At 44.8% G+C, this 22932-nt stretch overlaps 1 protein-coding gene across 1 annotated transcript in view; it reads left to right on the top strand.

Moving 5' to 3' along the window:
* Positions 1-47: 47 nt before the first annotated feature.
* Positions 48-22932, top strand: part of PTPRT (protein tyrosine phosphatase receptor type T) — a 1006957-nt gene continuing 984072 nt past the window's right edge. Inside the window, exon 1 of the mRNA XM_046677949.1 lies at positions 48-143. Within this exon, the coding sequence (XP_046533905.1) occupies positions 56-143 (88 nt within the window). The 5' untranslated portion in view covers positions 48-55. The remainder of the gene's footprint in view (positions 144-22932) is intronic.

Genomic DNA, 22932 nt, shown 5'->3' with positions numbered 1-22932 from the left:
CCAGTCCCGGCCCCGGCCCCCGCGGGAAGGGGCTGAGCCGCCCGCCGCCGCCCGGATGGCGAGCCTCGCCGCGCTCGCCCTCAGCCTGCTCCTCCGGCTGCAGCTGCCGCCGCTGCCCGGCGCCGGGGCACAGAGCGCCGCAGGTGAGTGCGCCCGCCGGGCTCCCCGCTCCCTCCCCGGGGCGCCCGGGCACCCGCCGCGGGGCGCCAGGAGGAGGAAGTTGTGCGGGCTCGCGGGGGCGCGGGGCCCGGGGCCGGAGCCCAGGTCCCTGCCTCCAGACGCCGGCAGCCGAGTCCAGGCGCGCCCGGGCCACCGCGCCCGGTCCCGGCGTCCCTCGGCAGCCCGCGTGTGGCGAACTTCGCCGCTTTACTTTCCCGCCCGGCCCCCGGGCTGGAGTAACTTTGCGCGGTTGTTGCGAATATTTCCACTTGCTGCCTCCCACTTGTCGGAATCTGTCGCTTGAGTGTTTGGGGCGGCGAGTCGGAAAGCGGCATCGACGCCCGCGGGGTGGGGAGCGCTCCCTCCCCAGCAGCTTTTTGGGCAGCGCGCGCTTTTCGCGGGGAGGACTGGTCGCCAACCGGCCGAGGCTGCCAGGGCGGTGGCTTTTCTTTTCTCCCGGGGGACACAGGAAGCTCCAGACTTGCCCTCAACACGCTGCGTCCCTAAGCTTGCCGTTAAGGAGGCCGCTTGTCCTTAAGAAGGCACCCGTGGGGGTGTTTGCGTTAACGACCGAGACAGCAGTACCTCCACCCTACCCCATGCTTTTCATCCGGAGTAAGTGGGCGCCCCTGTGAAGGCCCCACAAGCGGAGCGGCTTTGACCTGTGAGCGTGTCTGCTCCTGAAAAGTTTGGGGAGTCATATTTAGGTTTGACGATGGGAAGGAGGTGAGCAGAGGTAGTTCCCAGGGTGGGGCTTTGCCCTGGGTGCGCCTAATGGGAAGCTGGCGTGCACAGGAGACCACCACGACCCGGGGTCTTACACGTCACCAAACCCCAGCGCAGGCGGCTCCAGCCCTGCGCGCCCACAGAGGAGGCGGTGGGGGGAAGGAGAGAAGGGAGGAGGTGGTGCAGGTGTACAGCCAAGTTCAAAATCACCTGGAAGTTTCTTAGCACCAACTGGCTTTGGGGTGACCACCCCGAGCGGAGGTTGCTGGCATCACAGGGGCAGGCTGAGGGAAGCGAGTGGGACTTGGGAAAAGACTCATTTTGGATTGCTGAGTAACAGCGGGGCCCATATATTATCCTGGAGAAAGAAAGGAAGAAGCCGCGGGCGAGTGTAACCTCTTTAAGCGGGGCTGCTTCTGAGGTTGAGAACCGCCGGAGTGACATTCCATTGGAAGAGCAGCGGCGTCTTCCTTGCTCCATACCGAAATGGGAACTGAATGTGGGACTTCCGCGAAGGGACACCCTGTTTCCGTGGCTGGGAAGTTAGGTGACTACGACACTTCTTTTTGAGGTGTGTGAAGCTGAAAGGTTGGATTACCAAGTGAGAGAAGAGAAAAGGCCACAACATCATTCTAAAGATGGTGCATGATTCTTGTTTTCCTCGTTTTGGGTCTATATTAGGTGTGCTGGGGAGGGGGAGGGCAGGAGGATGCCTGGGGCAGTCCTGGGGACCCGGGCATGATTGGTAACTCAGATTTTACTTTCCTCCAAGGCCTGGCCAGCCTGCCACACGTTAATAGTACTCAAGTTCCCGCAGCAAAAACAATATCAAAAATATTCCACCCCGGATCTCAAACCGTTCTTTGGTAACGTGCGGTAAAACCATACAGGCTTGGGAAGCTGTCCAAGGCTGAAAGCACGCCGCTTCCGGATGCTCCCGCCAGGTGGCGCTCGCCCACAACTGTTAAAATGCAAATCTAGTTGCTTTCATCTCAGGAATAGAACTTCTTTTCAATTTTTAAAATGAGTAATGTGTTTATTCAGCAGCCTTTTGTTAAAACATTTAGAGAAGTGTGAGGAGCAAGCACCTTTTCTTTGCTTGCTCTTCGGAACACGCGAGAAAGAAAAGCAATCCTGGAGTACAGTTTGGGAAGGAATCTGCTGTTCAGGCGCCGTCTGTTTCTTTTTGGTTCTACCTGAGCCGACTGGCTTCGGCGAATTTATAGCATCTACTTAGCAAGTGGCTGCGTTTGTTGCAGGGGCTCCTTATACGAGTAGGATTCGGTTGTGTTGGAGATTTGGTGCATTCTAAACCTCACTCATTCGTAAAAATGGGGATTTTGTGTATATATCTACCCTCTCCTTTCTGTTTAATGGTAACGAGACTATTTAAATTAGATTATTTTTTTCCAGATTTCCTTGTGAACATCTGCATTTGTGGATGCAGGAATGCTGCAAATGTCAACTTTTACAAACGGATCTATCTTCTTAGTTTATTTCTAAATGCAGAAATTGTGGGAACCCAAATAGAATATAAACAGGGCAGTAGCTTGATTTCCTTTAAAGAATCTCATTTAAAACTTTTGGCAAGTTTGGGTGAACAATACATTTGAAAACTCAGTAATGTGTTCCCCATATTCTTTTAATTTGAAAATTCCCAGTCTTGAAAGCAATTTCAATTTGTAAGCTTACATCCAGAACACAGTTGGGGTATATGTTTTGCTGTAACACGTTGGTCACGGTGTCCAGAAGTCAGTGGTGAAAGCTTGTCATCAAAAAGCAATTTCTTTCTTCTTTACTTTAAGATGGGTTTCATGAGCCAGGACGATTTTTGTAAGGAATCATGGTAAACAAGCATTTAAAATCTGCCTGTTAAGAGTGTGGCAAAACATGATTTGGGATGGGGGAAGAGGGAAACGGTTAAACAAATGGATAAGGGGATAGTTAGTCCATTTACTAGTGAGTTTCAGCTTCCATATATTGAGAGCAAAAACGGATCTTAGAGGGGACTGACTCAAGATTGCAGTTGTTAGTGACGTAGTCATTTAACTCGATAATCATTGCCAGATACCTCTGGGGAACTGTTAACAGTACAGTCGAATTTTACTTTCTGTCCTGTATTGCTTGATTTGTTTCCTAATAAAAGAACAATTAATGTGCAAACCTGGCTTGGATTCTGTTTCAGCAACGATCACAAACACATTCATAGTGAAAGCAGCCCATCCTCTGGGGTTACAACCCACTACCTTTCTCCTCCACTTAATTTCTTCTTGCTTATCCCCAGCACAACTCCTGCAGGCTCCAGGCTGCCAGCTGAGAAGGCATCCGCTGTAGTAGTGTAACTGTCACCTTTCAGAGCTATGATCACAGGACATTACGGCATCTTTCTTTTGAGCATGGGATACTCCCATGACTCTCTGACAGCGTGTTGCTGTGGAAACAAGAGCAATGCCATGTAGGCGGTGGGTCCTTGATAAATATTTATTGGTAATGATGAAGAGATGGCAGATTCTTGTGGCAACTGTGATGGGGGACGAGGGAGTTTAACTCAGGAAGCAGCCTGGTTTAGAGAAAAGAGTATGAGCTTTGGAGTCTGAAGTCCTCAGTTTAAATCCTGCCTCTGCCTCTTTCTAGCTCTGCCAGTGTGGGCAAGTCATTTAACTTCTCGAATCCCCAGCTTCTCATCTGTGAAGTGAGGATAATTATAGCTGCCTCACTGGATTTTGTGGAGACTAACTAAGATGATGTATGCAGAATGAGTAGTAGACTGCTTTATCCTAATGGGGAGCTTGGTCTCTTATTTGCCTTGGCATTGGTGTATGTACACAGGCTAAGAGGGCATTGATGTTAAGCTTAGCTATGAATTGAAAATTAGATGGCTGGATTTTGGTGATGAGTTTTAGTTTTTCTCCTCTTCTTTTTTAAGTTAGTTTTTCTCCTGTTGTTTTTTCCTCCTTTTCTTTTTCTGCTGTTCTTTTTCTTTCCTGTTCTTTTTTTCTCCTGTTCTTTTGGGTCCTGCAACGACTTTTAGAGAGACATTTAGAATGAAACAGGTGACACTAATACATTTGGCCATTCAGGAGTGTAGATAGGGAATGTTTCGTTTTAAGCATGTTTTGCCTTCAAAATGAGAACTGATAAAAACCAAATGGTTGCGCGTTGTAACAGGAAAGTATCTGGGTAGATCTGGTCTTCCTTCCTCCCACCCTCCCTTGTATAATCTTCCTTGCCTCAGGGCTCAGTCTCGGGCTGCATTTCCATCTCTCACCTAACCTAGAAATCCAGTGCATGGCACTCTGGGGCAGAGGGAGAAAAGATGCTTTGTGCACTTGATAAACAAGCAAAGAATAAGTAAACATATAGAGGGCTGTGGCATTCCAATAAATAAAAAGGCTATGAGATTATTGAAAACAAACCATGTCCAACAAGTGTAATAGCATTTGCAAGCACATTACAGAATTGGGGCTAGGAGGCAACACCATGTAGCTGTTAGAAGGCGGTTACAGTGTCTCATGAAATCTTACAAAATGGATTCAAGTTGGTTTGGAGATGAAGAAAGCCATGGGTTTTCTATGGATTAATAATAATCTGATGCAGCCAAAGGGATAGCGGGGACCACTAGTGTTGTGTCCTGGTGACCAGTTGGGGTCATGGGATTCAGCATTTGATGTGGTCTTGCCAGACACTCTTGTTTGCCTGGAAGAGGGAGCAATGAACCTGGTGAGGTCATTTATTTATCATCTTTTGGTAAGAGTTGCAGGTTGTAAAGAAGATACAGAGGGACCCAGTGAGGATTCTAGGCACAGATCCCAAGGGACCTACTGGAAGTCAACCGTGAAAAATGGGAATTAATGTGTCATAAGGGCAGAGTGGGGAAAGGATGTGGAGCCATTGAGAAATGGTGATCATTTAGCTGTTCTGAGCTGAAATGTCAGCATTATTTCACCTGGCCCATCCTAAGTATTTACACAGGCAAAGGCTGCTCAGAAGCCCCACCAGATCTGCTAGCAGACCGGTACAGAAGTAGTAAATTGAAGGGACTCCACACTGTTACAGACTTCACTTTTTTCGCACTGGAGTCAAGCTGCTGAAGTCTATCTGACACACACACATGATATAAAGTCCTTCCTATTTCTCGAATATTCGGCTTACGGTTTTTATTTGATGCTGGAGGGAATGAAAAATGGTGATGCTACTTTGGTGAGCAGTTGGGCAGTTTCTTTAAAAAGTTAAACATACATGTGCCACAGGATCCAGCAATTCCACTTCTAGGAATGTACCCAACAGAAATGAAAACATATGTCCACACAAAGACACATACGTGAATGTCCATAGCAGCATTGTTTGTAATAAGCAAAAACTGGAAACAATCCGAATGTCCATCAACTGGCGAATCCTTCTGGGGGAACACCACTAGCTGCAAAAAGGAGTGAACTGTTGGTAGATGCTACAATGTGGATGAGCCTCAAAAATATTATGCTAAGCCAAAGAAGCCAGATGCAAAAGACCACATATTATATGAAATATTCACAAAAGGCAAATCTATGGAGACAGAAAGCAGACCAATGATTGCCTAGGGCTGGGCAGGGGAGCAGAGATTTACAGCACGGGGGTACAAGAGAACATTTTGGGGTGACGGGAAGGTTTGAAAACTGGAAGGTAGTGATGGTTGTGTAACACTATAAATCCCAGCTCCTGTCTTGTGATATGACCTTGATAAATTACTTCACTCTTGTGAGCCTTTATGTCTGCATCTGTAGAATGGGCACACCAATGCCTCCATGCTGCAAGAGCCGGAGATAACGCCTGTAAATTGTCAAGCTCGGTTCCTGGCACAAAACAGGCAGCCAGTAAATGGCCTTACTCTTACTTACTCCTTGCCCATCTCCAAAACAGTCTGCTGCATTAGTTATTTGCAGGACATTGTTTTTGATTGTTTTCTCCCTCTCTTTTAGGCTCTTATCACTGTGAATTAAATCAACGAGCTAATGCTTCTTTCCCCTCATCAGTTTGGCAAAAATTAAAAAGTTTAAGACTATCAGGTTTTGACAAGGATCTGAGCAATCAGGTAGCTTTGTTCATTGTGGAGTAGTGAATATTGAAACAGCTTTTTTGAGTGCTAATTTGGCAGTGTCTGTTAAAATCAAAGACGTGAGCACCTTGTGCCTGGAGTGTCTTGGTGGGGTATGGATTGGCTGGGGGAGAGAAGAGACCATTCATTCACTTTCTTTCTCATTAAGCTGAGGATGTAGAAATTTTACAGAAGAGGAGATGCTCCTTGGCTCACGGGCAGATGCAACATGTTTGTGGCCCCTCAGTCTCCTAACACGATGAACAGTTGCTGGGAGTTGGGGGTGAGGAAACAGCTCCATACCTGTGTTTTTTCTGCCTGCGTAGGGGGTCTCCCATCAACACGCCAGGAGGCCTTCAAGCTGGCTTCCAGATGCTGCTCTTAAGAAGAGGTTTCCGAACCTCAAACTTTCTCAGCATCATGAGGCTTGTCACCCGCATTCCCAGCTCTAGCTTCCCGGGACCCTGGAAGGCCTGTTTCCTCTCAGCTCGCCCCAACTTTGCTTGACTCCCCTTTTCCGCAGTGGTTCCGAAACCAACCCTGAGATGGCAAACCCATTTCCCTTGGTCCCCCTGTGACTCATGGTGGGTGGTTATATATTCATCCTGTAAGGGGCCTGCGTTTGTCTCTTTGGAACGGAGCAGGCGTTAATCGATTCACATCAACAAGCTCTTTTTAAAGAGTGCTTGATGTTTGATCATCAGAAAGAGTGGTCTTGGATGGTCTGGACTTGCTCTAATTGACTATACTTATGACTTTTTTTTGCTGCTAAATAATTACAAGTTGGTCAATAGGAGCCCCTTCAAACCAGATCTTTTTTCACGGCTTCCAGACATCTTTGAAAGCGTCCTTATTTTCCTGTGATAACAAGGATCTTCAGGCTCACCTCTAGGTTTGCTGTCCCAAGCATGCAGTCAGTTATTTTTTAAAGAGCCCCAGTCCCTTTCTCTGGAGACCGAATTGGAGATGCACATTGTAGTGTTTTAATTGAAAGCTGGAGGAGAACAGAATAAAATAGGGACTGTTGGTAATACTGGGAATAGAAAAAAAGATACTTTAAACAGCATGTATTTATGACCATTTATCTCTTTGTTTAAAGTTGATTTGAGCCTGAGAAGTTATTAATCCAGTTATAATAATTTTGTCACAATGTCACATTATGGGCTTAAATTAGGTTTGCCTAGGAGTTGATGTCACCATTTCTTTTTTTCTTAAGCATCTTGGCGTTGGCCCCTAAGTGCATGGTTCCAGGTGATTCTCACCTGTCAGTGTTTCTTGGGCACTAGTTTTCTGAAAAGAAAACCAAAACAAAACAAAACAAATCTCAGTCTCATTCTCAGGGAACTGTGTTAGTTGTCTATTGCTGTATAACAAGTATTCCCCCCAAACTTAGTGGCTTTATTTTCTCACCATTTGTTTGGGTCAGGAATCTGGGTGTGGCATAGCTGAGTTCTCTGGATCTGGCTCTCTCACAGGCTCTCTCTCACAGGCTGCAGTCACAGTGTTGGCCGGGGCTGTGATCCATTCAGCCCAAATGTGGAAGGATCTGCTTCCAAGCTCACCCACATGGTTGTTGGGAAGATTTAGTTGTTTCCGGGCTGTTGGCTGGAGGGCCTTGGTTCTTCATGAGCTGTTGGCTAGAGGCCGCCCTGGGTTCCTTGCCACGTGGGCCCCTTCATTACAACATTGTAGCCGGCTTCATCAGAGTGAGCAGTTGAGAGGGTAGGAGAGAATGTGAACAAGATGGAAGTCAGTCTTTTGTAACCTAATTTTGGAAGTGACATCCCATCACTTTTGCCCTATACTGTTTATCAGAAGTAAGTCACTGGGTCCAGCCCACACTCAAGAGGAGGGAGTCACACAAAGGCTTAAATCCCTGGGAGCTATTTCATGCGCTGCCTACGGCAGGAACCTCAAGAAATAGACAAGTAGAGGAAACCTTGTATCTTGGAGAAGAATACAAATATAACCTTTGAAGTGTGTTCTGATCTTTTCATTATTTAAATTATTTTGGGCACCAGTGTCAGTTCAGTGTCAAACTTTCACTCTTTAAAGGTCTTTGAATAGAGAAAGTTTTTTTCCTCAGAATCGACTTAGTCCAAATCTTAAAGAAGTTAATTAGGAGTGTCAGGAAGTGTCAGAAAGTAAAAATAAATTAATATGAAGACCCACCAGAAAACTTTTCAAATTTTACCCTAAAAGTTGAAGTGCTGTAATGTTTTGATAAGACCGTGAAACTCTCACGTTAGTATCTAGATTCCACAAGAGCCAATTTACAAAAAACACCAGTAGATTAGGGCTGTAATGTAATTTAGCTGAATTTTCATATTTTTATTACATTTATATATCCCAGTTTTAAAAATTAGTACTTATTTTAGACCTTTTTGACCCATTTCCAGAGGGGTTTTTTTATTGTCACATAAAACTAACGTAGAGAATTTAATAAGTTACAGCGATTGAAGGTTTAATGGGAATATATGATTTATTATGTGGATCAGACCGTGTCCTGCCTGTACTCTTAGTTTCAGTTCTTGTGGCAGTAGTACAGTCGTTACAGAAGAAATTCAGTCACTGTATTTTTTCGGGGTAACTGTGGTTGGGACCCATGAGATCTTCCAGTGAAAGATGGTTTTGTTAAAATCCAAATGGGCTGACCAGACACTGGACTTCCTGTTGGGAACCTGCTCCAGGTGCTTACAGGTTAACTCTTTGCTTGGGGAGCAGTGAGGGGTGGTCCCAAATATCCCCATTGTCCTTGTCTAGGCAGTTCTGTATTTAGGCAGGAGGGTCCCCAATTTGTGATGGTCCCAACACCAGGCCCTTTTGGACTCATTTCCACAAGGTGGCCCTGGAGAAGGAGGAAGCCGAGACACCTTGAGCTGGACCTTCCTCTGCCTTAGGGAAGTGTCTGGCCTTCGCCTTCAGGGCTTTGCATTTCGGAGCAGTTTCTCATTTATTAACTGTCACCTTCCGTCTTGCTGAGTCAGGCTGTGCAAGGTTGGGTGCCAGGCATCCCTCCTGGTGTGAGGGAGGTGGGGTCATCATTTGCCTAGTGGCCAGATCAGGGCTGCATGTGGTTATGGAGAACCTGCACACTGTACATACAGGACTGGGTCAAGGACCTCATTCCATTCTACGGGACCAGCTTTGAGTTCAAAGCCATTTCCGTGTCCACTCCCTCTCCAGTTTCCAGATCCAGAGCTCCTGGTGGTTTAACTGTTAATTTTTCTTTTGTTTTGTTCAGTGAATCTTTCCTCTGCCGAATATTGTCTGTTTACCATCTCTTCACCTTTTGCATTGTTATAGGAAATGTGTGTATTGGGGTTGGGAGAGTAGTTTTTGGCTCAGAAAATTCAGAAACCAAGACTTTAAGCCAGGAGTCTAACCTGTCTCAAACCAGGGGTGGGATGGGATAGGATGAGGTGCTGTGGGGTAGGATGGGTGGGGGTGGGGTGGGATGGGGTCAGGTGGGAGGGGTGATTAGTACTATTCAGAAGCCAGGAGCGTTGCTGGCCTCTTCCCTGTATCTCAGCTGACTCCAATTCAGGATGGTTATCGTCCTCTAAATAAAACTGTCTGGAACAAAGCAGAGGCCAGCTCTCTAACAGTTGGGTTGCATTGTCTTGAGGCCATTTAAATTAGGTTTACCGAGGAACTATGGAACCTCCTGGAAAAGAGGAAACTTGTACTTTTCAACTATTGAGCTGCTCAGCTCAAATATGCAAACACCTTAACTCAACCGAAGTACCGTACCACTCTTGCTTCAAACAGAAGTTTAAAAGACTTTTTTTGGTATAGTTCTCAATGAAAAATTTTCATCTCTATTAAATCTTTTAAATTCTCTGCACAGAGGATGTGTGCTCCGAGTAGAGCATTATTTCTGAGGCCTGACCCTCGGAACACCATTTTTGGTGGAGAAGTGCAATTAACCTGAACAAATCCCCGAGTTCCAAGGTCACCATTATCTGTAAAAGATGTACACATATTTTAAAACAGAATTGATTAGTTTAACTTGGGACTGCTCTCCTTATTGGTCACTTTTTTAGTGAAAGTTGGTGAAGTCAGAGCTTTCTTACCTTTTTTATCTTTGCCTCTTCCCACATATAAAACATCTAGCATACATTGAAATTCGCTTGTGTGCAAAAGCATAGTGTTAGTGCTTTTACTGAGAATTGGCTTAGCAAGTGCTGAAGCATCTCTCAGGTCCATCCTCATTTCCTGTCACCTCCAAAACCTCAGCAGCTATCATTTGTCCCTGGAAAGTTGCTGACCACCTGTTCTACTTGGAGCTTTACAGGTCCTTGGTACCTCCCCCATCCCGGTTACCTTTTCTGATATCAAATTTGGGGGTATCCCTTTGTGATCCCTAGATTTAGGCTCAAACCTCAGACATTTCCTTCTTTTCGGGTTTCACCTCCCCTTGGAGATTCTTCATTCTAGCCGCTGTTTTTTGGCTCATATAGAAGATTCCAGGAATTATGCCTTGGGCTTATTGCCCTTGGCTCAGCTGTCTATTATTTTATGCCAGGTCCAAATGGTTGGAGGGAGAGGAACCGTGGATGAATTCCACTTCAATTAGTTCCTTCCACAAAAATTGTCATGTTTTACTCATTGTTTCCTGCTTTGATTTTCTGATCCCTGACTAAAATCTGGCCATGTTGGTGAGCTCTTTATGCCTGTCCCACTTCTGACACCAATGCCGTAGTTTCAAATGGGTTACAGATGATCTGGTGGAGACCTTGTCTGTGCTCCCAAACTTTCATAAATTCCTGATTTATTTAGACAGAGATACAGGATAGCATGGAAGTGAGGTGACCGTACAGAGCAGAAGCAGTTGTGGTATATCTTGGCCTGGGCTTTTTTGGACTCTTGGTTCTCTAGTGGATGCATAGTGGCTAGTGACATCTTTAACACTGACAGAATCTTGCTTGTACACAGAAACAGCCCAGTTTTTGCCATGCCACTGCCCTTTTATATCAGCATCTTGGAAGATCTTATCCTAAAAATTTGAGCATCTATTAAGGAATATTTACAAATATTTGGCTCTTCTGGTTCGTGAACCAAACTCAGCATCTTCAATGCTGCATCCTCTTATATGTAGGAGGAATAAAGAGCTAGTTTAATGGATGTGCCAATCAAATATGTATTAATAAACTATGTTTATGTTAGTATAAAAAGCAGAATGGAAGGCTACACTCCTTAGAAGAGATATGGAGAGAAATGGAACTGAGATCTTGGATAAGGGGATTTTGGCTTTATCTATAGTATTCTATTTCATTTGAAAAAGGGAACACACTTTAATAAAATTTGTTAAAATTAGTTAACTCTTGATAGAGAACATAGGTGTTAATTACACTTTGTAATATTTCTGCATTTAAATTATTTCCTTAAAAAGTGATACCCTTGGAGTTTAAGATTTGTTAGTAAAGTGCAAATGGTAAGGATTCTGAGCATGTGTACTGTTTTCTTTAATCGTTCTTTCACAACAAATTTGTCTTATTTTGTATATGGAAAGCCTCCTTTCAAAGTCTGTCTTGAAGATTCCTATGGAGAATGGTAAGACCCGTGCATCTGGTTAGAGGAGAGAAGTAGAGAGTTGTGTCACAGATGCAGGCAGACATCTGAGCGTGAGTGGTTGGGGCCCTGATGGAGGGGGCCTTCTCAGGCACCAGTGTCCACCCCCTTCCCACACCCTCTTCTCTCTCCTGGGACCCCTCCATGGAGAAATAACAGGTTCTTGCATGGGGCAGCCTTTGGCCCTGTGTTTGCCTGAGGCCCCAGAAAGGCATATTTGGCACAGAAGAGTAATGTTGCATAATCTTTTCAATGTTTAGAGATACTGTGAACCTGGGCACAGGTTTCCCATCTGTGAAATGACCAAACGACCTCTGTGCTTCCTAAGGGCTGGAGTACTAGTCTCTGACTTTAGGATTTTGACTTTTTTCCCCCTGAAAATCAAATCGTTTGAGATCTTTAATAGAGGTCCATATGTTAAAGATCTACCCTTTCCCAATTAACCAGTTTTGTTGTTTAACACTACCCGTAGTTTGTTTGTTCAAAAGGAGTAAGTTGCGAAACCCCAGGTCCGGGAGATGAAACAAACAGAATCTGTTTCCAGGATTGTTCATTTCCAGCAGCGGCTCCGTCAGAACAATCCAGATTAGAATATGACAGAAGGAGTTTTCACTCTCCTGGGATGAAGATTTCTAAACCCCAAAGAGTATACAGAGGAGAGCAGCATTTGGCTCATGTTGGAATAGAAAGCAGAAAACACAAGGAGATGACAAGTCATTTGGTGAAATGATGGGTGATAGGGAACCAGATTCAAAAGTTATGAAAATCACAGGTGCACTGAGGTATGTGTGCAGAGCGTGAAGGATTCAAACTGAACACCAGGGGAGTAAATCCAGGAGCAGAAATGACTACCAAATAGCGAACACTAACACTAATGTATACTTTAAATACTTATAGTGAGCTAGACATTTTTCAAAGGTCTTATTAATTGTCACTTGTAGAGTCTTCATAACAGTCCTATGATGTGGGTACAATTATCTTCAAAAATCAGGAACAGGGGTCGGCCTGGTGGCGCAGCGGTTGTGTTCGCACGTTCTGCTTCTCGACGGCCCGGGGTTCACCAGTTTGCATCCCAGGTGCGGACACCGTACTGCTTGGCAAAAGCCATGCTGTGGTAGGCGTCCCATGTATAGAGTAGAGGAAGATGGGCATGGGTGTTAGCTCAGGGCCAGTCTTACTCAGCAAAAAGAGGAGGATTGGCAGTAGTTAGCTCAGGGCTAATCTTCCTCAAAAAAAAAAAAATCAGGAACAGAGCAGTTAAGTAGCAAGTCGAAGGTCACACAGCTAGTGAGTGGTAGAGCAAGGACTTGATCTCAAGCACTTAGAGGCTGGAATCTGTCTTCTTGGCCATTACTTTCTGCTCTCTCTGTGGTTTACTTTGTGTCCGGTGCTGTGCTAAATTCCTACTTAGGGCAAAATTTAGGTTGTCTTTGAAATTCCTGAGTGGAAAGCCTTTCTTCAGAATTTTCAATGAGAATTCTTTTGGGGGCATTCTAAGCCTTTATTTAATTCTCCTAATGATCCCGTGAAGCAGAAACAACAGTCCCATATAGTATCTGATAAGACAATTGGTGTTATGGAGGTGCAAGGGCTTGACCATGGTCACACTGGTGGTTGTCTCGTTTCAGAGTCTAGGTGATGTTGAATGTTAGAAGTTTCTTTTTTTTTTTTTTTTTTTTTGGTGAGGAAAATTGGCCCTGAGCTAACATCTATTGCCAGTCTTCTTCTTTTTGCTTGAGGAGGATTGTCACTGAGCTAACATCTGTGCCAGTCTTCCTCTATTTTGTTTGTAGGGCGCCGCCACAGCATGGCTTGATGAGTGGTGTGTAGGTCTTTGCCTGGGATTGGAGCCCACGAATCCTGGGCTGCTGAAGAAGATCACATGAACTTAACCACTACACCACTGGGCTGGCCCCTGAATGTTAGAAGATTTTTATGGCAGTAGGAGGTATGGGAGTGAGGGTCTGTCTTCCTAAGAATGAAGCTCCATCTTCCTCCTAAGTAAGTCTTAATCCTCCCAGTCTTACAAGAGGGTGGGTCCTAGGAGAGGACCCTCACTTGCCCTGGAATAAAAGTTGAGCCCCTAGATGTGGCTGCCACTGATTCCACATTGAGGGGCTCCACAGCTGAAGGTGCCACACTCCCAGGAACTCAGATGGGATAAGGAGTTCATCCCAGGCTATGGTCTTTGGACCGCTGGGTCTCCAGCGGGCACAGCATTTTAGGAAAACATTTTTTGGCTGGACATAGTTTATCAAGTTCATTTAACCCATGGGATGGCCACTCTATGGATTTAAGAGGTGACCATTATTCCAGTTTTACACATGAGAGGCTGAAGCCCAAGCCATCAGGTGGGACTGCCCTTGAATCTGTAGGATGCATCAGGTGTTGGATGTCACAGATTTTGCTGCAAGAATCTCTGCTTCTGAGATGTAAGGGCCTGTGTCATTTTATCTCTAATTTTCCAAAGGTACCAGATCCGTCCCCAGTGACTTTTTCATTGTGTGCCCTGCAATAAAGAACGTGTACATCCCCTCTCAATTCCTGCTCTCGTGAGTGCAGTTTTTGAGCTTGGTCCCTAGTAAGACCTTTTGGTAATTGGATCTTGGCTGTTTTTCTCGTGGAATCAGGCCTGGTGCAGGTGGACCCGTCTGCTTTGTCCTGGAGGAACCCACAGTGGTTAGCGGTACAGGCTCTGATCTCAGGCTGCATGAACTCAAGTCAGTGCTGTGCTACTTATAAGCTGCATGACCTTCAACAAGTTATCTGAGCCCTCTGAGCCTCAATTTTATTATCTGTGAAATGAAGCTAATAATAGTATCTTGCTTGTGGGGTAGTTCTGAGAAATCAATGAGGTGATGTATGTAAGTGCTTTGCGTGGGGCCAGGCTCATGGGAAGTGCTCAGTAAATGCTAGCCATTCTTGGTGGTGGTGCTATTGCTGGAGCAATATTCCTGGAGCTCAGTGGAGCGCAAGGGTACATGGCTGGGGTGCCCAGTTGTCCTGATTTCTCCAGGACGGAGGTGTTTCCCAAGATGTGGGACTTTCAGTTCTAAAACCAGGAGTGTCCTAGGCAAACCAAGAGTGTACTAGGCAAACCAGGGTGAACTGGTCCCTCTCATGCCCATCCCAGGCCACACAGCTCTGTTCGGAGTCATCTCATTGCATATGCTGTGCAGGTTCCTGCAAGTTGCATGTACAATTCATAATTATGTAGATGAAAACGATTATCTGATATTTGGCCTGCATTTTATAGATGTTACTGTGGGAAGAAATAGAATAGCTTGTGTCAGTTTCTGAAAATATCACCTCGAGAGGAGCTGTCTGGGGTCTGCTGGTGTATCTCTCTGGATCCTGACAGAAAACAGAATTCATGAGACTTTAAGGAAGGCACTGTTCAGGGGGTGGGGTTGGGGTTAGGGGAACCCCCAAGGGGTGCTGAGACATCTAGAGACTAGGAACAGTGGGAGGCCATTAGCATCCTTTAGTTTGCAAAGGGGCAAAGGAAGGAATTGGGTTCATGGTGCCCTGTGTACTGCTCTGAGTTCCAGGAGCTGCGTGACCTCGACTCCCTTGCCCTCTGGTTCCGACTGAGTTTAGCAGATGGGAGCCCTGGCAGGAGACTGTACGGCGGGAGGAGAGGGGTGGGGTATTTACCCTCCTTTCCTGTCTCACCGCTTTCCGGTACGGCTGCATTCCTCAATGGCTGTAGTTCTCAAAGTGTGGGCCCTGGACCAGCAGCATCACTATAACCTGGGAACTTTTTATAAATGCAAATTCTTGAAACCCACCCCAGACCTACTGAGTCATAAACTCTGGGGTGGGGCCCAGCAATCTGTCTTCTGACAAGCCCCCCAGATGATTCTGATGCATGTGGAAATGTGAGAACCTCAGGTCTAGAGAGGAAAGGTACACCATTAATTCCATACGGGACCTTTGGCCAATCAAGTCCATTTCTCTGATTTGGGAGTCAGTTTCCATCTCAGACAATTGAGAGGGAGCTTTGCTACCTCTGTTCATAGCATTGATTCTCTTAAGTAGTCTTTTCGTTTATTTGTATGCGTATTTTCTGACTCTCTTCTATTCGAATTTAAGCTCCATGAGGTCAGGACTTTGTTCTGTTCATTGCTGTCCCCTCATGTCCAGCACAATTCCTCTACATAGTACTCACTAAATATTGGTGAATGAATGGACATTAAATGATTTCTAAGATCACTTTCTGCAATTTTCGTCTTGATTTGAAGATTCTGTGTTCTGTCGTATGCAATAATGGCTGGTTTATCTTAAATCTGTCAGTCTGAAGTCTTAACCCACAATTCCATTTCTTTAAAAGAAAATAATGATTGATGAATTAAAGAAAGAATGCTTAAAGCACCTCTGTGTGCCGGGTTCTGTGGCACATGCAGTATGTCACACATTGTCCCATTTAATCTTCATAAAGTCTCTGTGAAATTGGGTCACTATAAAGAATTGCAATCTTAGTGATGTCACGTGTCATACCCAAAATTAGACAGCTATTAACTGGCCACCCCAGGTTTCAGTGGAACTGTGTTCACTTCCAGGCCAGTATTGTTTCAGTTTCAAAGCTGTTCAAGATTCAGAAGAACCTACTGAATTGCAAAGATTGATTAGATCATAAAAGAATAGTTTGCCTTGAAATATATTTTATCTTAGGTCACTCAACATGTTGGAAAGAGAATAGGCATGGAAGTCAGAGAGACCTGAATTGAAATCCCAGCTCTTGCCATTTACTGGCTGTGTGTCCTTGGGAAAGTTACTGTACCTTTCTGAGCCTAGATTCCCCAACTGTCAGTGGGGATAATTCTACCAGCCTGGCAGAGGGATTGTGACCATTTGAGATGATGCATATAAAATACCTAGCAAGTGATAAAAGCGAGTTGGTTTCTGAGAATTTCTTGAGGATTAGTAGTTCATGTATGAATTATGATAAGTCTCAAGTCAATGGGTGGATTTTAGAGTTTACTGCTCTTCGTTAGGACAGAGCTGATAATGTGACTTGAACTTGCAACAATCTCTGGAGATATTTTCATTCCTATCTGGACTGGCTAAGGAGTCAGACTGCCTGGGATGCTTGATTGTCCTGCTTACTTGCTGTGTTTCCTTGGAAAAATTAGCTAACATCTCTGAGCCGTACATTTCTTTATTAGAAAATGGGAGATGATAGTGCCTATCTCATTAGATAGTTATGAGCATCACGTGAAGTTACGTAATAAAGTGGTGAATAAATAGTGTGAAAATTATTATCATTGCTAAATGGGAATTTTCTCTCTATATCAAATAAGTCCACAGTCTCATTGCTGTTGAATATTAGACACGCAGATGCACGTCTGTGCCTGTCCATAGGCACCAAGTGAGGTCCTATGTAGGAAGAGTAAACGGTAACTGTACACGTAGACTCCTATCTTCTAATGCTAACTATACACCAGACATAGACTCTATGCACCAGACTCCTTTCTCATCCTGAATCCTACTATTTAAAAGGCTCATCTGCGGGGGCCGGCCCTGTGGCTGAGTGACTAAGTTTGTGTGCTCTGCTTCGGCAGCCTGGGGTTCACCGGTTCAGATCCTGGGCATGGACCTACACACCACTCATCAAGCCATGCTGTGGTGGCATCCCACACAGAAGAGCTAGAAGGACCTAAAACTATGGACTGGGACTCTGGAATAAAAATAAAGAAAAAAAGAGGAGAATTGGCAATAGATGTTAGCTCAGGGCCAATCTTCCTCACGAAAAAATTTAAAAAATGAAAGGCTCACCTCCTATTGTGCTGTGAAGAACCTAGAAAGCAGCTACAGAGCCTCAGGGCTACCAAATGGATGTTAAACCCACGCAGAGCTCTTTTCCTTTCTCCAAGGGGGACCCCCCCAAACCCTCGTCCAGTGGCTGTAGCTCTTAGTTTATATACAATTCTAACAAGTTTTTGTTTGATTTCCAAGCGCAGAGGTTTTAGAAGGAAGGACACTGGCTGTTGCGGTGTGTTTGCCTGGTGGTGAGTGAAAGGAGCGATGGCCTGATTGCTGGGGGAGCGGAGGAGGACCGGAAGCAGCAGCAATGAGGTCTCAGCAAACTCCACAGCCGCGCTGCCAGGCACACGGGCCGGGGGTCTGACACTCGTCTGAAGCCCCTGAAGGCTGCAGCTTATTGCTTTGCTCAAGATGTGGTGGCAATCATGACAGCTGTGATGTCGGGAGGAAAAAATACATATAGGTTCCGAATACAATAACTGATCTTTTTATGGATAATCTTGAGTTATAAGAAAAGGCTAAATTGTTTTCCTTAATCCCGATGATTCTATTTTTATAATGCTTTATACAGTATTTTCAGGCATATAACTCCATTTTAATCCTTGCTGTTAATAAGTGCTTTTTGCAGATAGAAGGCTAACTCTTAGATGCATTAAAGGATCACCTCAAGGCCACACAGATCCTGAGGGCTGGAGCAAGGCCTGAAACTTGCTTTTTGGATTTTGAACTTGGGGTTCACACTGTGGCCCCCATTGTGGCTTTGCAGACACAGCTCTTCAGGCGTCTGCTGTGGAGTTTAGCGTGAGGCCATCAACCTAATGAGCCCTGGCTTTAAGTATTTGGAGTAGTAAATTGAATTCAAGAGCGAACCTTAGCTCTCTGGGAAACTCTGTTAGCGTAAAGGCAAGATTTCTTAGGAGCAGCTTGAATGAAGGCACAGTGGGAAGGGACAAACAGGTAGTAGCAGGAAGTGCATAATGAGGAGTACAGGTAAGAAAAGCGAGAGCAAGAGGGCCTGGAACAGCTTTCAGAGGCCGGTTGTGCGACAGGGCACATGGCGTTTCCTTGGGGGGGATGTTTCTTCTCTCCTTTCCCTGATTCCTTCGATTTTGGTTGACCTGACTCTTCTGGGGGAGCAGGTTTACAGCCTAAGGCTCTTAGTTAAAAATAACTTTTATTTGCCAAGAGAGATTCATACTAACATGGGAAAAAATTGCTGTGGAATAGAGATTTTGATGACAAATAATGAGACAATATCCTCCAAAGGATACCCCACCTCTGGCTTCCTCGTGATGCCCAACCCCGTGCAACGGTCTGGGGAGGCCCGTGGCTCAGAACCATCTAGCTGCATTCCTGGTGGGAAGCAGGCAAAGCTGAGTGTTCTTATCCCTTCCTCCCAGACTCAGAGATGGCCATGCCATGGTTTGATTTATCTCTTTGTCACTTGCATTGAAGAGGAAGATTTAGCAAATGATGTCCTTTTATCGGAGGAAAGGGATTGAGATGGGTTTAATTTGGTGGTTCTTTGAAAGAAATCAACATCTGATCTAGTCTTTTAAATCTATGAAAGCTCAGTATAATGCCATTGGAGGTGTGCAGAGAGTTGACAGCATGTGACTTCTGCATTAGGATGACTTGGGAAATTCAGATTGAAGTGAACCCCACGTTAGTTATTTATTGCTGCCTAAAAAATTACCACAAAGATAGCCACTTAAAACAACATGTACTAAACCCCTTAAGCCACTGAAAACAACGTTTATCATCTCCCAGTTTCTGTGGGTCAGGAGTCTGGGCACAGCTGAGCTGGGTCCTCTGGCTTGGGATCTCTGATGAGGCTGCAGTCCAGATGACAGCCAGAGCTGTGGTCTCATCTGAAGGCTTGACTGGGGAAGGATCAGTTTCCAAGCTCATGTAGTCGTTGGCAGCATTCGGTTTCCTGGAGGCTGCCGGACTGAGGGCCTTACTTCCTTGGGGCTGTTGGCCAGAGGCCACTCTCAGTTTCTTGCCACACGGGCCTCTTGAACACAGTGGCTTTCTTCATCTTCCCAGGGAGGGAGAGAGTCTGCTAGCAAGACAGAAGTCATAATCTTGTGTACCTAACCACAGAAAGGACATCCTATCACCTTTACCATAGCCTGTTGGTTAGAAGCTAACCACTAGTCCAGCCCACACTCAAGGGGAGGAGATTACATAAGGCCATGAGTACCAGGAGGTGAGGATCATTGGGGTCCCCCTTAGAGTCTGATGCCACAGACCCACATCTCAAAACTCTTTTTTTCTAGTATTCTTCAGAGCCTTTCCACGAAGGCTTTGCTTCTCTGGATATGGAAAGCATTGAATTTAACTAAGAGACTGAAAGAGGGGGATGGAAAATTCTGATTGGCTTTGATCTGGTTACTTATTTACCTTGATTGACTTATGACATGTCTTACAGAGGGCTTGAAATACTTGATTTCCTTTCAGCATCACTATAATCCTGAGAAGTAGGCAGGGGAGGGAACCAAGATTTAGAAACAAGCTTGAAGCTTGTCCAAGCTCACAAGGGTTGGGAGCCCTTGGATTTTTAAGAGGTCAGAAAGTGTCAAGAGTAAAGGCTTTGTTGGGGTTAACCGACATGGGAGCACTTCCTCCCTGTGGGGGCAGGTTAGCTGGAGCTGGGCCGCTGGGTTACGTCAAATGTCAAGATGCCAAGTTCAGTCTGTGAGCAGATGTGAAGGTCAGACGAGGTTCCACAGGCGATGTGGGAAGTCAGGATTTGGGAAGGGTGGCCAGAGAAACACAGCAGAGCCTGAAAGGACCAAGCCCCTTGACAGCCTTTCCTTTCATATAAGGTGGAATTAGGGGGTCGAAGGAACAGCTGCACTTTTCCTCGTTATTTGTTCGTGCCCCCAAGTGTTGAATTCGGAGTTTACAAGACCACTTGAAGCCACTGTTCTCTGATATCTGCCAAACGCAAGGCCAGTTTTTCTTCCCTGCTACCTTTGTCTGCACAGCTGTGATTGAATTTATTTTTTTTTAGTTTTCTCTTATATTATAAAAATGAGCAGAAAATGGAAATGTGAAAATGCCAGTACTCATGGTAATGCATTTGAGGCAAAGATGGAGACTGTTAGATGGACGGACAATGTTGACTGTTTCGCTTCACTTTGCCAATAGTCAGATGATTTCAATTGTGAAAGGAAATCAAATGAAAGAGCACACGTGAACTGCTGGAAATGTGTCCCCTAGCCTCAAGCATTGTGTCTCAAAGGCCATGTTTAGTGATGGAGGGAAATGGGGAAATCTTTAAAATTATGGATTAAGAATCAACAGTAAGGAAAAAAAAAAAACTTCAATGATTCAAATACAGAGAAAAATCAACAGACCCATAGAGCCTTTGATGCGAAGACCGTTTGCTCCAGACTCCTTCATCAAGGGGACAGTGTTCAGCCTCCTACTGACACATTTTTCAAGAAAGTTGATGACACCATCAGAATTGCCACACAACTGCCAAAGTAATTCTTTAAAAACATAAATCAGACTCTCTCCCTCTCTCTTCTCTTCAAATCGCTCCACTTGCACTTAGAATAAATAAAGCCCCGGACCCAAACTATTGCTTTCTTGTCTGTAAGATCTGTCTCCTGATAATGTCTTTCTGTCCCCTCTCCTGCCATCCTTCCACCATTGCTTGACTGAGCCTACCCTGGCTGTCAGCAACCTTCATCCCACGGGCCAAATCTGGCCTGCCACCTCTTTTTGTGTGGCCTGTGAACTAGGAATGGTTTTTACATCTTTAAATGGTGGATAACAAATCAAAAGGAGAGTGTTTTGTGACACATTGTATGAAATCCAAATTTCAGCGTCCATAAAAATTGTTAGTTTGGAGCACAGGCCTGCCCATTCATTTGCATATTGTCTGTGGCTGCTTTCACCCTCAATGGTGGAGTTGAGTGGTTGCCGTGGAAACTGTGTGCCCTGCAAAGGCTGAAGTAATGACTGGCCCTTCACAGAAAGGTTTGCTGACTCTTGCTCTAGCCATGGCGGCCTTCTTTTCCCTTCTAGAACGGTCAAAACCTGTGCCCACCTCAGGGCCTTTTCTCTTGCTGTTCTCTCTACTTGGGATGCTTCATCTTTTCAACCTTTGATCAAATATCGCTCCTTTGATTTCTCAAAAAATTAAAAATAGAAATGCCATATGATCAAGCTATTCCACTTCTGGATAGTTATCCAAAGAATGTGAAAACACTAATTCAAAAAGATATATGCACCCCTGTGTTCACTGCAGCATTAGTCACAATTGCCAAGACTTGGAGGCAACCCAAGTGCCCATCAACATGTGAATGGGTAAAGAAGATGTAGTGTATATATACAATGGAGTATTACCATAAGCCATAAGAAAAGACAAAATGATACCATTTGCAACAACATGAATGGACCTTGAGGGTATTAGGCTGAGCGAAATAAGTCAGACAGAGAAAGACAAATACTGTGAGTTCGCTCATATGTGGAAGATAAGCAAACAACTATATATGTAAGGAGAACAGATTGGTGGTTACCAGAGGTGAAGAAGGTGTGGGAGGGTGAAAGTGGTAAAGGGACACATATGTGTGGTGACAGATGGAAACTAGACCTCTGGTTGTGAACAGGATGCAGTCTATGGAGAAGCCGAAATATAATGATGTACACCTGAAATTTACACAATGTTATAAACCAATGTGGTCTTGATAAAATAGTTAGAAAAAATGAATATCACTCTGCTTTGTGTCCACATTAGCTCGAATAGGTTACGTTGATAACATCAACTATGTCAAAGTATTTATTTATTTCTTTACTTATTAGTTTGTTCCTCCCACTTGAGTGTAAACTCTTGGAGGGAGTGCTTCTGTCTTGCTCACCACCTGGGAAGCGCCTGGCAGAATAAATGTTTATTGACAGATTGCATGAATGAATGGAAATCAATGCTGAATCTCCAGCTCGATCCTGTGCTCCATCTGTGCCAGTGCAGCCTTCTCCGCAAAAACAAACTCATTTTCTCCTTTGTATGAAATGTCATTTTCAGTAGGCTGAGATAATTGGAATTTAAGATAAGACGTCACAAAATTAAACTTATCGTTTATAATTTAATTTATTTTTTAATATTTTAAATAATCCTGAATAATCAGCCGTATGTTATATGACACTCGAGGAGTAAAGAAATGAAACATTTACACCATAATTAAGATTTCATCATTTTTTTTAACTCTTTCCCCTCCTTGACGCCACTCTTATAGCATGTAAGGATCTGTATATTCCAAATTTCAAACTTTCAATTTGTGGCTAGTTTCCAGGAACACGTTTTCTAAAAGAGAAGATGTGGAATGGATGTGTTTGCACACATAAGGATGCACAGGTGAGACGGATGTGCTGTGGGTGGACATCCTAGGATGGCTTTTCCTCTGAGGACACCAGTCCACTGCAGGAGCCACAGAACTGTCCACATAACATGTAAGAACTAGCTACTGCCTCCTTACACAGACAGCCTGTTCTTCACCTCATGGTGGCACAGCATGGAGCAGGCGAACACTTTGATGCGATCAAGGGTGAATGTGATTTTTTTGTAGAGTGGAATGTCGAAAAGCAAGCAGCCTCTCCATCTCAGTGTTGACCATAGATGCTTA

Source organism: Equus quagga, chromosome 12 (assembly GCF_021613505.1).
Source record: "Equus quagga isolate Etosha38 chromosome 12, UCLA_HA_Equagga_1.0, whole genome shotgun sequence".
NCBI classification, from domain to species: Eukaryota; Metazoa; Chordata; class Mammalia; order Perissodactyla; family Equidae; genus Equus; species Equus quagga.
This window is presented reverse-complemented; position numbering and strand designations above follow the sequence as displayed.